This window comes from Heloderma suspectum, chromosome 2, assembly GCF_057233095.1.
Source record: "Heloderma suspectum isolate Gila_16-S chromosome 2, 16-S_ref, whole genome shotgun sequence".
NCBI lineage: Eukaryota > Metazoa > Chordata > Lepidosauria > Squamata > Helodermatidae > Heloderma > Heloderma suspectum.
The window spans coordinates 371,591,044-371,607,076 of NC_139459.1; the positions used below are offsets into that span (position 1 = coordinate 371,591,044).

Here is a 16,033-nt window from a genome sequence, read left to right on the forward strand (position 1 = left end):
AGAGAGCCACGCTGTAGCGCACCCCCCCACCCCGCAATGTCCTAAATCAAACAGTAGTTTGTACCATGTATACATCAGCCTCCCCGCAACTTGGCGCCTTCCAGATGAGCTGGACTACAACAACCATCGTCCCAGCCACCTGGCTGAGCATAATGGGAGTTGCGGCCCAGCACATCTGGAAGGGGGGAGGCTGATGTATTTATGCACACACCGAGGCAGGCCTTGAAAGAGTTAAGTTGATAGGCGATGGCTGAGGACGATGGGAGGTGTAGTCCGACACGTCTGGAAGGCACCGGGCTGGGGGAGGCCTTTAAAGAGTTAAGTCGATAGAGCTATGAAATAGAGAGGACCCAATTTTTTATTTATTTATTTGGTGGGCTGGGGAGATCACGTTGGCCTCTTCCTTTCCTGGCTGAGAGAGAGAGAGAGAGAGAGGAAGCTGCAGATTTTTTTGCATGGCTGCAAAGAATTGTAGAGGTGAGAGTTTGCAGGGTGGGCTTGGAAATAGGAGGGAGAAGAGCAGCAGCAGCAGCAGAGGCAAAAGGGAAGAAGTAGAACAAGGAGAAAATCCAAGCAGATCAGGGCACAGGTGTAAAAGACAACACTTTTTTCAGGATCTAACCCTAATTTTTTTTCGTAAAAGAGCCTCGTGCCTTTGGTCCCTACTGAAGAGAAATCATGGGTAGAGTTGCCCTCTTTTTTTCTCGGTAGGGCTCCGGTGCTTTTAAAATGATGATCAAATAGGGCTGCCAACTGTCTGGGGGAAACCATAAACGATATATATGTACCTTAGATTATATAGAGTTTTTGATATGCAGAAATCAGAAAGTGAAGCATTTTCCGTGGCACCTGGAGACAAGGTGCGGATCAAACCATTCTTGAAGAGGCAACTAAAAGGTCCCCCCCTCCCCCAAAACTTGGCAAGCCTACATTTTTTCCATAGCTGTAAGAGAGGCAGAAGGAAGTGTATGAGTGGAGAATGGAAGGCATGGCCTGTTAAGGTTTCAGTTTGTTGACCTCTTGTATATATGGATGCGTGCTCATCATTGATCAGGAAAGGAGACACCCGGGGAGGGGGCGTTGAGCTTAGAAAGAAAAGGGCAGGCGACATGATAGAGGTGTACAAAATCGTGCTTGGTGTACAGAAAGTGGACAGGGAGACATTTTTCTCCCTGCCTCATGATACTAGAACCCAATGGGGTCATCCCTGATTGGTGGGAGATTCAGGACAGATAACAGGAAGGACACAGCACAGAGTTAAACTGTGGAATTTGCCACCACAAGATGTAGTGATGGCCACCACTTTGGAAGGGGTTAAAAAGGGGATTGGACAAATTCCTGGAGGAGAAGGCTATCGATGGCTGCTAGTCCTGATGGCCATGTGCTATCCCCAGTATCAGAGGCAGGATGCCTGTGTACATCAGTTGCTGGTGAACATGGGTGGGAGCGTGCTGTTGCACTCATGTCTTGCTTGTGGGTTTCCCAGTGGGTCATCTGGCTGGCCACTGTGTCAACAGGATGCTGGACTAGACAGGGCTTTGGTCCTTGTGAATATTGTATCGTGAACCCCCTAATGGGACGACAGCGTTCGATCCATCCAAAGTGAAGCCTTTTTTAAGCCTGCTTGATTTCCATGGTTGACTTCAGCATGTGCCTTTCATGTCATCCTCAGAAATCAGTGAGACTGAAAAGTCCTCAGCTTTGTTTGGAATATGCCCTATATGTATTGATGTTTGTTTTATTTTTAATTTTTAAAAATACACAAATAAAATGCTTGTAATTTTTTTTAAAAAATCAGCAGGGTACATTTTTGTGGCATGGAAGGACCATTGTGGCGGAAGTGCCGTTGTGGGAAATCCCACTGGGGGTAGTTCCCTATACCTGTTGAATTGTTGTCTGTTCTGCAGTTGCAACGGAGGTCCGAGCCCTGCCAGGGAAACAGCTGGCCATTCTAACGAAGTGTAATTCTCTGGTCTTCCGCATCGGAACAGAATATTAACCTTTCCTTGATTCCCTGCTGTGCGTTCCTGCTCTTCTGAGCTGGCTCGCCACTGTATCACATAGCAAGTGATGGACCCAGCAACCTAAAGGAGCTCCCCTCCCTGCCCGTGAATTGAGACCTGCCAGGGAGGCCCTTTTGGTTACGCCATCAAAACGAAGTCCAGAACTCCAGACCTCATAATGGGGCCTTTTCCGTGGTGGCACCCTGGCTGTTGAATACTTTCCCCCTGGAGGTTAGGCTGGCACCAAAATTGGTTACCTTTTGTCGCCAGGTCAAAACAATCCTTTTCAACAGGCCCTTGGATTAGATGGTTGGGCTGGTGTATTAGAGCCATGAGCTGAGAGACATTTTATAGTTAGAGGGCAGGCCTGCTGTGCATGGTTACAACTGCTCTTTTTATTCATTATACTTTTAAAATACATCTTCCTCTTCTACATCAAAGTAGGGCTTATCCCCAGGTTAATGCGTTTCGCATCAGGGCAGCAGAAGCAAATGCCATTTTATTCCTGCAGTCATGTTGGTGCAATTTTTAACGCGAGTTTAAAGTGCAAAAGTGTTACATGGTTGGAATTTTTCTTCTTTAAAAAAAAATCAGGGTAGACAAACAGATTTTTGAAAAGAATGTTGGTTTGTTTGCTTTAGCATATCAGGAATGTAGAACCACGGAAGGTCGGGAGGGAAGAGGAGTATTCCTTGTGGAGGAACCACAACTGAAGTAATACAGACTCCATGTAAAGGGACCCTGCCACTGGACCATTAAGTCCTGAATAGTCCTTCATTAAGACCTTCAGTAGGGTGGCTCCCTTCCTATGGAACTTCCTGCCCCTGGAGGTCAGGCTAGCGCCAACACTGGGTTGTTCCCAGCCCCTCCTGAAAACAGCTCTTTCCCAGGAAGCCTTCCTTGGTTAACCAGCCTCGGTTTTATTGTCAGTCTGTTTTATGAAGAATAATCACTTTATCTCTTGCTGTCCACTGCTCCAGAATCTGTTTAGATGTTGAGCGGTATACAAATGTTGTAGATAAATAAAATACATGGGATTTTTGATACTGCCCAGTTGTTGCGTGGTACGATTTTATTTCGGTTCTTTGTTCAGTCATTCAGTCATGTCCGACTCTTCGTGACCCCATGGACCATAGCACGCCAGGCCTTCCTGTCCTCCACTTTCTCCCGGAGCGTGCTCAAGTTCATATTCATTGATTGGTTCTTTGCTGCTCCCCAATGTATAAAAGTGGTTGTTGTTTTTCCTCTTAAGTAGCTTGTTTTAAAACTGTTTACATTTTAAGATCCTTTTATAACTTTATATTGTATTTTACTGTTGAATATTGTAAGCCACTGTGGGAAGAACACGGCCTTGAAAGGCAGTGAAGAAATCCGTGAAATAAATCTACCGTAATAAAAGAGGATACGTGTCCATCCATCTGTCTGTTGGCTCCATAGCGCCGAGACCATGAAAAACAGATACCTGAAACCTGGCATGCATACTAAGGGCACCTTAGGGGTGTGCACCTCAGAGTTATTTGGTTTTTAAAACACACTAATTAATTTTGATAAATTAAATTTCTCCATGTGTTTGACACCTGCAGTAACATCTTCAGCCACTAGGAGCAGACTTCCCTAACCAGCCCATGGTTTTAGTCTGAGATTAGTAGGTTGAGGGACAGAGCTATGGGCCTGTCCTCTCCCTGCTGCTTTGGGGCAGCCCCCCCTCGGGACTATAGGTGTGCATCATGGCAGGGGCCATGCCTAGGGTTGCCGGCAGCTTTCATTCAAACGGGGCAGACACAATGCGTCCAGCTCTTGAGAGCTGCGACTGTTTGCTCAAAGGCTTCGCTGGACCAAATTAAGGGCCATCCTAACCCATGCGAAGCTGGCTTCGTTTGCTAGTAAAAATAACAATCCTTACCTGTACCTCTCTGTCTTCCTTCTATTAGGGAGAGGCTTCTCTCGGTTGTTTTCTCCTGAGGAGAAGTCCTCACCTTGGCATGAGTTGGGATCCACAGGATCGGCAGAGTGTTTGAACCATTTCCTCATTCGCCCTGTCAGGATGGTACCGTCTCCGTGATCCGAGGTGGAAAGCTCTACTGAGGCATCGGAGAGGGAAGGCCTAATTTGGGATAGGGCAGGACTGAACCAGGCAGGAACTGAACAGCGAGACATCTTCTTTCCTCAGCTTATTTTTGCGGTAGGGGTGGGGTAGGGCAACGAAGATGGCTGTCGAGCCGGGAGCGTCCGCAGCCCTGGGTCTCCGGTTCCAGTCTGTGTTGGAGGATGCAGTTCCGCTTCAAATGGACGGAGAGGATCTGAATTCGGCAGGTTGCGGCCTTGCGGAAAGGTCGGAAGGACCTCGTAAAACCCGCCATGGCAACGACCAGGGGAAAAATGGAGACCCACCAAGGTGCGAAGGGGAGATCCCCATGAGGTTGCAGGCCCTAAATTCAGGGTGTGGCAACCCCCAGCTGCAGGTTCCTGCCCTGTGGGACAATACAAAGGTTCTTCTGCCTTCCTCAGAGGGAGCGAAATATCCCAGTGGAGAGCAGGTGAGCCCCCTCGTCCTGGGTCACAGTGGGGAACCTGCACCAGCCTACACTTACTTGGAGTCCAAGGGAGGCGACCCAAACACGAGGAATGATCCCACGGAAAGGGATGCTGTCGCGACAGAAACACAGCGGCTGAACTTCCGGCAGTTCCGCTTCCAGGAGGTTGCGGGGCCCCGCGAGGTGTGCAGCCAGCTCTGGTACCTTTGCCACCGGTGGCTGAAGCCCGAGAGGCACACCAAGGAGCAGATTCTGGAGCTGCTCATCCTGGAGCAGTTCCTGGCCGTCCTGCCCTCGGAGATGCAGAACTGGGTCAAGAGGAATGGTCCGGATTGCTGCGCCCAGGCGGTGGTCTTAGCCGAGGACTTCCTGCAGAGGCAACAGGAAGATGTGAGATGGGGCGAGCAGGTGAGGCGAGCTCCATCTTTGATTGGCTGCGGAAGGTCACAAAGCGAGCGAGAATTGTTCCTGCTCGGGTGTGCTCTCGAATGCACCACCGGATGTGGGAAGGATGGGCTGAGGGGAATCTGGGTGGCAACAAACGCCATTAATTTTTTCACACACCCTTGCATTTAACCATCTCCCTGATCACCGTAGGCGAGCAGGAATCCCATGCTGGCGGAGGGAGGAGGCATGGACCTGAGTTAGCCTGTTCCTCTATAACCACCACCACAACACAGTGGGCTGCAGAGGGGGGATGGATCTCCCCGCCTTTCTCTGCCAGTGTACTTGGTAGAATTCCTTTTTTCTTCTTTTACTAAGAGCCTAGTAGCTAATGTTTCCATGTTAGCTGTGTAGGTGAGTGCTTTCCCTCCTCCATGGCCAGCGTGGAAATGCAGGCTACTAAGACAGGTTTCCCGAAGCGGGTGCTTTGGACATTGGGGTGGGGTGGAGAAACCAGATTGCAGGGAAGGCTGATCTAAGAACATAAGGAGATCCATAAGAAGATAAGCAGAGCCGTGCTGGATCAAACCAAGGGTCCATCTGGTCCAGCATTCTGTTCACACGGTGGCCAACCAGCTGCCCACAGAAATCCCACAAGCAGGACAGGAGTGCAACAGCACCCTCCTGCCCATGTTCCCCAGCATCTGGTGCACATAGGCATACTGCCTCTGGTACTGGGAGTAGCACATAGCCATCAGGACTAGTGGCCATTGATAGACTTCTCCTCCATGCATTTGTATAACTCCTTCTAAAGCCATCCAAATTGGTGGCCTTCGTGACATCTTGTGGCACCAAATTCCATAGTTTGACTCTGCGCTGCGTTAAGCCACCATTCCTTTGATCTGTCCTGAATCTCCCACCAATCAGCTTCATGGGGTGACCCCGTTGGGTTCTAGCCTTATTATTCTCTTATTCACTTTTACCCTTTTTTAGCCACGAGCCGTAGGCAGGGGATTTTGACAAGCAGAGAAATATTTATTAATTACAGAATTAAGGTGTTAAACAGTAAATAACCACTTTACTCTCCTCTTGCACATAAATAATTGAGTTACAGTAATAGGTCACTTTAAAACCTTCTATATATCCTCTCTGTCTCACACACATGCACACACTCAATCACTTTTCTAATCCTATAAACACAGATCCTAGGCCCTATCTAGCTGGCTGGCCACTGTGTGAACAGAATGCTGGACTAGATGGACCCTTGGTCTGATCCAGCATGCCTCTTCTTATGTTCTTATCTGTCCTAGGCCCTATCCTTCCTCTAATCCTATCAACATAGATCCTAGGCCCTTTCTATCTATAAATACACATCCTAGGCCCTATCTGTCTACATACACACACCCTAGGCCCTATCTACCTCCTCACAAGCCCTACCACAAGCTCTGAGGTCCAGCCCTAGCTCCTGGATGGTACTGAAGCCAGGTTCCTCGGGTCAGAGTCCAGCCCACTGCTCAGAAGGATCTCGCTGAGCCTTTGAATCAAGTTCTTGCTCTTAATTTTCAGGTGGGTCGCCAGGAGATGCCCATCAATCCCCTAGAGGCTGAGCAGACACCTTCAGAGGCTGGAGAGGAACAGGGTGCTCCAGGGTTCAACCAGGAGGACAACATGGGCACCAGTTGTACAGGTAGGTGTTCCTTGCCATCCCAGAGCTGGATGGTATGGTGGCCCTGGGCTAGCTTCCATCGGGGCTGCAAAATAATGCCCTGTTCTAAAAGAACAAAACAAAACCGTTCTCCATCGGGGCAATGTACGCTGCAACTTCGATAAATCTTTAATTTAATTTTTATTTCTATCCTGTCTTTCTGCTAAAAAATGGCCCCTAGGGTGGCTAACAATAAAACCCAGATTAAAAGCAAAATCTTAATTAAAACAATAAAACTGCAACAATAAAAGAAACAAACAGCATCCAACCAATGAGAAAACCCCTTCGGTCAGCAGAGGAAAGGCCTGCTGGGATAAAAACATATTTTTATTATTTATTTATTATTACATTTAGATCCTGCCTTTTTTTCCTCTTACAAGGAGCCCGAGGCGATTACATGATCCCCCTCCTCCTCTATTTTATCCTCACAACAACCCTGTGAGGCAAGTTAGGCTGAGACTTGTGACTGGCCCAAAGTCACCCAGTGAGCTTCATGGGCCAAGTGGGGACTAGTACCCAGGTCTCCCAAGTCTCAACACTGTAACCGCTATACCACAGTGGCTAATCAGCAGCAGCAACAGCACAGCTGTTTTGCAATATGCTCCTGGACTTTGCTGCCTGATCCAGAAATCAGTTATAGACAAGGCATAGAATCCCATGGCAGTACAACATAGAAAGACCTATTGAAATGAATGGGATTTATGTTAGCCATGGCTAACTTAAATCTCTTTAATTTCAATGGTCTACTCTCCCCAGGACTAACACGGGGCGCTACCCAAACTCTCCACGCTGTTTTTCGCCCCAGCAGGGCCATCTCCTGGGCTGAGGGGCTCCTAGGCAAAGTGCCATTGGATGGGCGCCCTCTTCTGTTGGTGGGCGGGTTCTGGTGGCAGGCGGCCATGCTCCTAGCAATGCCGCTATTTCAAGTGCCAACAATGCCCCTGATGTAGTGTCGTGCTTAGCATTGTGGGAGAATAGAATGGCAGCTAGGCCGATCTGCCCAGTGCAGATGAAAGCACCAGACAAAGTTTAGTGGGGTGGGGGTAGGAGAGGCTGTGGTGGGCCCCCTCTTCTGGATGGCGTACCTGGCATGATGAGCAGCAAGTGGCAACACTCTAAGCAGTGTCGAGTGGCTGAGGGTAGCCATTTTAATTTCCCACGATGCCCCACAGTGATGTGGGGAATTAAAATGGCAGCTAGACTCAGGCTGAAGGTGGCCATTTTAATTTCCCACGGTGATGTGAGGAATTAAAATGGCAGCTAGACTCAGGCTGAGGGTGGCCATTTTAATTTCCCATGATGCCCCACGGTGATGTGGGGAATTAAAATGGCAGCTAGACTCAGGCTGAGGGTGGCCATTTTAATTTCCCACGATGCCCCATGGTGGTGTCGGAAATTAAAATTGCAGCTAGACTCAGGCTGAGAGTGGCCATTTTAATTTCCTACGATGCCCCATGGTGGTGTCGGAAATTAAAATTGCAGCTAGACTCAGGCTGAAGGTGGCCATTTTAATTTCCCACGATGCCCCACGGTGATGTGAGGAATTAAAATGGCAGCTAGACTCAGGCTGAGGGTGGCCATTTTAATTTCCCACGATGCCCCACGGTGATGTGGGGAATTAAAATGGCAGCTAGACTCAGGCTGAGGGTGGCCATTTTAATTTCCCACGATGCCCCACGGTGATGTGGGGAATTAAAATGGCAGCTAGACTCAGGCTGAGGGTGGCCATTTTAATTTCCCACGATGCCCCACGGTGATGTGGGGAATTAAAATGGCAGCTAGACTCAGGCTGAGGGTGGCCATTTTAATTTCCCACGATGCCCCACGGTGATGTGGGGAATTAAAATGGCAGCTAGACTCAGGCTGAGGGTGGCCATTTTAATTTCCCACGATGCCCCACAGTGATGTGGGGAATTAAAATGGCAGCTAGACTCAGGCTGAGGGTGGCCATTTTAATTTCCCACGATGCCCCACGGTGGTGTCGGAAATTAAAATTGCAGCTAGACTCAGGCTGAGAGTGGCCATTTTAATTTCCCACGATGGCCCACGGTGGTGTCGGAAATTAAAATGGCGGCTAGACTCAGGCCCCTGGTGCTGTTCAGAGCATCGGTCTGGGTGCGGGGAGTTAAAGGGAGCCTCAGGGAAGGTGTCAGTGAGCACTAGGCCCCGGGAAGAGCAGGAGGACTGAGAGCAGAGAATCTTTCCCTGAAGGTGGATGGCGATCGAAGTGATGCTTGCTGCTTTAACGTTGGAATGTAACATTTCCCTTTAGACCTTCCAGGTCTGATTAAAGGAGTATTTCGCAGCAACCAGTCCAGTGATATGCAGATGTCCCGATTGATTTGAGTTTGTATGTTGTGTTTTCTGGATCCATGCAGAAGCTTTGTAAATCTGCCACTGAAGAAGGCCACCCAGTCAAAACATACTTCTCAAATAACGATGTCTCCTTTCCACTGGATTGCGCTTTTAATTTGAGCCTGTCACGTTTGTAGCAAGGCTGTGATATGTTTAGTCTGTCCTTCAATATTTATTGTACGCTGCTCTGAATTTTGAAGTGGGTTCATTTTTTGTTCACAGATTGACTTTCGCTTGTACTTTCTGTTATGAATTTTTAGCTATGTTTTATAAACTCTTTCGTTGTTACAGCCTTGATATTTTTGTGCGCCATTCACACCTGTTTCCTGGTTTCGCACTTCTCTTTGGTTTCAATTTGGTTAGCGAATCATCTCTGTCGTTTGAGCCTGGGGCCGTCTCCCACGGGATCCTCTGTTTCGTCCCCACAGGTGACCGGCAGCCAAGGGAGACAGAGGAGCCACAGCTGAGGAGTCCGGAGCTGGTGGAACTGGGTGGGAAGGAGGAAGGAAGGTGCCCTCTGCCTGCCTCGGAGGAGGAGGAAGCTCCTTCAGATCAGCCCAGGTTAGAGAGGAACCTGGGAAAAGGCCCAGAGGAGAGCCTTGCTCCGGGAGAAGACTCGGACCCCCTTGGCGAGCCCGCAAAGCAGCAGAAAGCTCCCAAGGGGAAACCGGAGACGACGTGCGGAGTGTGTGGGAAGAGCTTCAGCCGGAGGACGGGCCTGCTGGCCCACGAGCGGGTGCACACAGGGGAGAAGCCCTACAAGTGCTCTCACTGTGGGCGGAGCTTCCGGTCGAGGTCGACCCTGGTGGTCCACCAGAGGACCCACACGGGCGAGAAGCCGTACCGGTGTGCGGAGTGCGGGAAGAGCTTCCCGGTGACCACGCAGCTGATCGAGCACGAGCGGACCCACTCGGGGGAGAAGCCCTACCCGTGCGCCGAGTGCGGGCAGGCCTTCCGCCAGCGCTCACACCTCAAGAATCACCAGAAGATCCACACGGGGCTCAAGCCCTTCAAGTGCTCGTATTGTGGGAAGGGCTTCAGCATCAGCTCGGACCTCATCCGGCACGAGCGGGCCCACACGGGGGAGAAGCCCTACCAGTGTCCTGATTGCGGCAAGCGCTTCTGCAACAGCTCGCAGGTGATCACCCACCGGAGGGTGCACACGGGTGAGAAGCCCTACAAGTGCCTGGAGTGCGGGAAAGGGTTCACTGTCAGCCAGCAGCTCATCCGCCACCAGGCTGTCCACACGGGGGAGAAGCCGTACCAGTGCCTGGAGTGTGGGAAGACCTTCGGGGTGAGCACCCTCCTGGCCGGGCACTTGCGGATCCACACAGGGGAGAAGCCGTACGAGTGCTCCGAGTGCGGGAAATGCTTCCGGCTGCGCTCGACACTCATCACCCACCTGAAGATCCACAAGGCAAGGAAGACGTAGAGATTGCCAGACTCTGAACAACACTTGGGAAGGGTGGGATTTATAATATAATTTGTGAAGGAAATCATTCCGAATTAAAGGGTAATGCTCGCAAGCCTAATTTTAATAGAATTTATATAAACTGGGGTGTTGAACCTCAGCTCCATGGGCCATATGTGGCTGACCTGGGGTCCAAATCTGGCCCTCCAGGGCTCCACAGATGGCTCCACCCCCTTTCCCCTGGCCCCACCCCTTTCCCGCCAGCCACCAATCATTTCGTGGTTTTTGTGCAGTTTTTTTCCCCATTCAAAAAGCTTGAAATGCCATGCTTTGAGGCCTAGTTCCTGGCAGTAAGAGCTTTAAGTGAAAGTATCCTGGTGTTTTTGTGATTTGGCCCTGCCCCCTTTTGCCTTCAGGCCCCACCCACCACTGGAATGCGGCCCCCGAAAGCTCCTCTGCACCTAGGTTCAGCCCTCAGGCTGAAAAGGGTTCAGCACCCCTGATATAAATGTTCAAAGCACTTCTCATATGCCGTCTTGTAACAACAACCCTGTAAGGTAGGTTGTTGTTTTTTATTACACTCCCATTGGAGACGAGGCAGGCCAGCTGGCGCAGGGTGTTTGCTTAAGGCTGCCACTTCCCATGGCAGAAGGGTGAGATTCAAACCACTCTTTCATGTTGTCACCAAACGGACCTCTGATGGTGGCCATCTCGAAAGACGGGCCTCTTCAGAAGATCTTCAGGACCGGGCAGGCTTGTGTGGAAGGAGGACTTTCAGGTAGTCTGGTCCTAAGCCATATAGGGCCTTATAGGTCATAAGCAGCACTTTGAATTCTGCCTGGAAACATACTAGTGACGCTGAACCCCCAAACTCCAGACAATCTCTCCCAGTTGTTTCATATATACATTAAATAGCATGGAGGATAAGCTGGAACCCCGAGGGACATCACAGGCCAACAGCCGCAGTGTCAAACAAGAATCCCCCAGCACCACTCCTCTCTTTCACACACTCACTCTTTCTCTCTGACTCGGTATACGGGAGTTCCCTATGTTTCTATTTCCCAGATAGGGGATGATGGCGCTTGTAGTCAAACACACTTGGAGGGCACCAGGTTGAGGGGAGGCTGGTTCACATAATTTTGTCATAATATACTTCCCTGCCTGCCAAAAGATACATATTTTCAGCAAAGTAACATTTTTACAGTGGGACCAACTGCAGCATTAGTGCTAACAAGTGAGGGAAGGAACCCTGAAGGAAGGATCATGGAAGGAAAGAGAGAGAAAGCTTTTCTGCATGAGGCATTTATTGTGCACTTGTCATTCCCTACTCACAATTGTGTATGGTTCTTTAGACAGATGGATGTCATGTCCCTCCAGTTTTGCTTCTGTTTTTAAACAGCACTTTCGGCTACTTTTTTTAGAGCAGGGGAACTGCGGTATTATTTGTAAAAGTGAAAGAAACCTTGTGTGTGTTCTGCTTGTGTCTTTGCGCTATTCTGCTGTACCACAGTGCCACCTAGAGGTAATGTAACAAAAAAACAGGAAAGGAAATGCTCTTTGTGTAGTGCCCAAATGTCAAATTTGCAATGAAACCGAAAGTAGATAACAGCAGATTAACAGCCTCGTGGAGGAAAGCTCAAAGAGAAAGGAAGAACTGGAAGCAACAAGGGTATTTACCCCTTACCCTAACACCACTCCTTCTGTTGTGGGGGTTATGACCCCCGCTAGCCCACCATTTCTGAGTCTGCTGCATAGTAGTCAAGCAACACAGCACAAACCGGAATGAAGCATTACTGGGCCTGCTGGGAGTAGATACACATTCATTCAGTGTATTTTGTTCTGCTCCCCCTTCCATGTTCAGAGAGGCTGAGAAACATCTTAAGAAACATGTCCTTTAGGGACTAGTGCCCTGTTGTGACTATTTACCAGAGACTGTATTTTTCTAGTACAAATACCTGGTAAAAGAACAGCCCCTTTATCCTTTTGGAGAAGGGGTTGGGATCTGCTGGCTGGGGGTGATAGGAGTTGTAGTCTGACACATCTGGAGAGTACCAGGTGGGGGAAAGCTGTCTTAGAACCTGCTGTTTGGGGCAGTTTTGTTGAAAATGGTTTCTGGCTAGGAAGGGATTCAGTGTGGTTTGGGTTTGATGTTGCTAATTTCCCCTCTCTTGGAATTCCCATTTCTGAAATACGTTGTTTTTAAGTGTTTTAACACATTCCCCACTCTCTTTTTTGTGAGACAACAGTAAGGGTTCTTACCTTTAAAGGCACCCTAAAAATCATTTTAAATAACATTCCCATGATGTCAACATTCAGAGGGGTAGCCAAGTTAGTTGACTGTGGTGGAAAGAACCAAGAGCCTCATGATACCTTAAAGACTTAACACATTTATTGCAGCATAAGCTTTTGTGGACTGGAATCTGGCAGTCAGACTGCCAGAGACTGACGCTCCTCTGTAAAGTGGCTGTTCACAACAGCAGGAATTATGGACATAAGCAGAGCAGGCTACTAGCCTCTAAGACAGGTTTCCCCAAACGGGTGCTTTGGACATTGGGGTGGGGTGGAGAAACCAGATTGCAGGGAAGGCTGATCTAAGAACATAAGGAGATCCATAAGAACATAAGAAGAGCCCTGCTGGATCAGACCAAGGGTCCATCTAGTCCAGCACTCTGTTCAAATAGTAGCCAACCTGCTGCCCACAGGAAACCCACAAGCAGGATTTGAGTGCCACAGCAGTTGAACCTAGGATCTTCTGCATGCAAAGCAGGGGGTCTGCCACTAAGCCACGGCCCCTTCCTTTGTTCCTATGTAATTCAACTCTTTATTCAGCACCATGAGGGCTGGAATCTTACTTTGCTCCTTGTTTTGCCTGCAAAGGTCCCAGATTCAATTCATGGCATTTTTTCATTTCATTCAATTTATTCCATTTCTATATCACCCAATAGCCAAAGCTCTCTGGGCGGTTTACAAAGATTTGAAAACCTTAAAAATACAGCATTATGCATCATGTAAAAACAGTTTAGCTACAAACATATACACAGAGCAGACACACATACATACACACAAAGGAAGTACTTCACGCAGCGCATAGTTAAACTATGGAATTCGCTACCACAGGAAGTAGTGATGGCCACCAGTTTGGATGGCTTTAAATGGGGGTTGGACGAATTCCTGGAGGAGAAGGCTATCAATGGCTACTAGTCCTGATGACTATGTGCTACCTCCGGTACCAGAGGCAGTGAGCCTATGTACACCAGTTGCTGGGGAACATGGGTGGGAGGGTGCTGTTGTGCTCATGTCCTGCTTGTGGGTTCCTGGTCGACCGCTGGTTGGCCACTGTGGACTCTTGTTCTGATCCAGCAGGGCTCTTCTTATGTTCTTATGCCCAAACAATATCCCATTAAAAACCTATCATATGCTGCCAAATGCTTGGGAGTAGACGAAGGTCTTAACCTGGTGCCAAAAAGAGAATGTTGGTGTCAGGTGGGCCTTGCTTGAGAGTTCATTACACAATTGGAGGCTGCCACCAAGAAGGCCCTCTCCTGTGTTGCCTTCCTTGGAGGAGGCACCTGGAGGGGTGGGCCTTAGATGATGGGCATCTCCAGGTAGCACTGGGAAAGTCCCGACTGAAATCTTGGAGGGGGCTGCCAAGTAGCATGGGCAGTACTGAATTAGGTGTACCAATGCTGTGACTAGACCCTCCAGACCTTTTGGACTACAGCTCCCATAATCCCCAGGTATTGGTCATGCTGGCTGAGGCTTATGGGAGTTGTAGGCCAAAACATCTGAAGGGCCCCAGGTTTCCCACCCCTAGGCAGCTTCCTGAGCTTGTATTTATAAGACAACTATTTCGGCCCATTCCGTTCCATTCTCCCTTTTGGAAGCAGTGACAGATTTTACTTTCTTGGGCTCCAAGATCACCGCAGACGGTGACTGTACCATGAAATTAAAAGACGCTTGCTCCTTGGGAGGAAAGCTATGGCAAACCTAGACAGCATAGTAAGAAGCAGAGACATCACCTTGCCGACAAAGGTCCGTCTAATCAAAGCTATGGTTTTCCCAGTAGTAATGTATGGCTGTGAGAGCTGGACTATAAGGAAGGCTGAGCACCGAAGAATTGATGCTTTCGAACTGTGGTGCTGGAGAAGACTCTTACGAGTCCCCTGGACTGCAAGGAGGTCAAATCAGTCCATCCTAAAGGAAATCAACCCTGAGTGCTCATTGGAAGGACAGATACTGAAGCTGAAGCTCCAATATTTTGGCCACCTAATGCGAGGAGAAAACTCCCTGGAAAAGACCCTGATGCTGGGAAAGACTGAAGGCAAAAGGAGAAGGGGACGGCAGAGGATGAGATGGCTAGATAGCATCACCGATGCAATGAATATGGACTTGAGCACGCTCCGGGAGAGAGCGCAGGACAGGAGGGCCTGGCGTGCTGTGGTCCATGGGGTCACGAAGGGTCGGACTCGACTTAACCTCTGAACAAACAAAAAAGAAATGTACAGCCCTGGAACGGGTTAAATCGATAGAGCTCTGGATTCTAGAGGGGCCCAGCAATGCAAGCGGGTGTGCCCGCTAATGCTGCCCCTTCCTTTTCCTGCCCGAGCGGCCAATGGTGCCTTGCTGCGGAAGGTTAGAGAGGTGAGTTGAAGGCGCGTGCGAGTGTGTGTCGGGCTGTGCGTGCAAAAAGGCAAGGCCGACATGCGAGGGAAGGGCGCGGCCTGGGGAGGGAGAGAATGCACGGGGAGCAGCGAAGGAAGACAATCGGGGTGCGTAAGGGGAAGGGGAGCGGCCGTAGCCCAGCGGCAGAGCCCTTCTTTGCATGCAGAAAGCGAGGTTCACTCCCCGCCTTCTCCAGCTAAGGCAAGGGCTGAATCCGGCCTGAAGCCCTGGAGAGCTGCTGCCAGTCAGTGTCAACGATACTGGGCTCGATGGACCAAGGCTGTGACTCAGTATAAGGCAGCTTCCTGTGCTCCTATTTAATTCAGCCCTTTATTTATTCAGGACCATGAGGACTGGAATCTTACTGTATTTTTAGGTGGGAGAACCATAGCTCAGTGGTAGAAGCCCTGCTTTGCATGCAGAAGGCCCCAGGTTCGATCCCTGGCATCTCCAGGTAGAGCTAGGAAAGAATCCTGCCTGAAACCCTGGACAGCTGGTGCCATTTAGTGTTGACAGTACTGCTCTAGATGGATCCAGGGTCTGACTCAGTATAAAGCAGCTTCCTATTCTCCTATTTAATTCAGCCCTTTATGCAGAACCATGAATCTTACTTAATTTTTAGGGGAAGGACAATTGCTCAGTGGTAGAGCCTCTGCTTTGCATGTAGGAGGCCCTAGGTTTCATCCCCGGCATCTCCAGGTATGGCTAGGAAAGAATCTTGCCTGAAACCCTGGAGAGCCGCTGCCACTCAGTGTTGACAATACTGGGCTCGATGGACAAAAACAAAACAGTTTCTACCCACAAGCACACAGTCTAATCTATTTTCATTTGTTTTCATTCAAGCTGCTTTTATATATTTTATATTGCATTTTTATTTCCCATGTTTATTTTATTTATCATGTGCTCTGTTTTTTATTCTATTAGTATCATGTAATCTGCCCAGAGAACTTTTGTTACTGGGCAGGCTAAAAATATAATA

General features: G+C 49.2%; 1 protein-coding gene across 1 annotated transcript; it reads left to right on the forward strand.

The window, feature by feature from the left end:
* The first annotated feature begins 354 nt into the window (after positions 1-354).
* LOC146356085 (uncharacterized) lies at positions 355-10,511 on the forward strand. Its single transcript, XM_084831613.1, has 4 exons — positions 355-477; positions 3,935-4,945; positions 6,488-6,608; positions 9,410-10,511. Exons 2-4 carry the CDS (start codon positions 4,211-4,213, stop codon positions 10,411-10,413), a joined length of 1,860 nt encoding a protein of 619 aa, XP_084687739.1. The 5' UTR covers positions 355-477; positions 3,935-4,210; the 3' UTR covers positions 10,414-10,511.
* Positions 10,512-16,033: the final 5,522 nt, after the last annotated feature.

Excerpts from the sequence above, each read along its gene's own strand:
- LOC146356085 (XM_084831613.1), top strand. The coding sequence starts at position 4,211 with ATGGCTGTCGAGCCGGGAGCGTCCGCAGCCCTGGGTCTCCGGTTCCAG. Across the intron at positions 4,946-6,487 it reads ATGTGAGATGGGGCGAGCAG|GTGGGTCGCCAGGAGATGCC; the intron begins GTGAGGCGAGCT and ends CTTAATTTTCAG. Across the intron at positions 6,609-9,409 it reads CATGGGCACCAGTTGTACAG|GTGACCGGCAGCCAAGGGAG; the intron begins GTAGGTGTTCCT and ends TCGTCCCCACAG.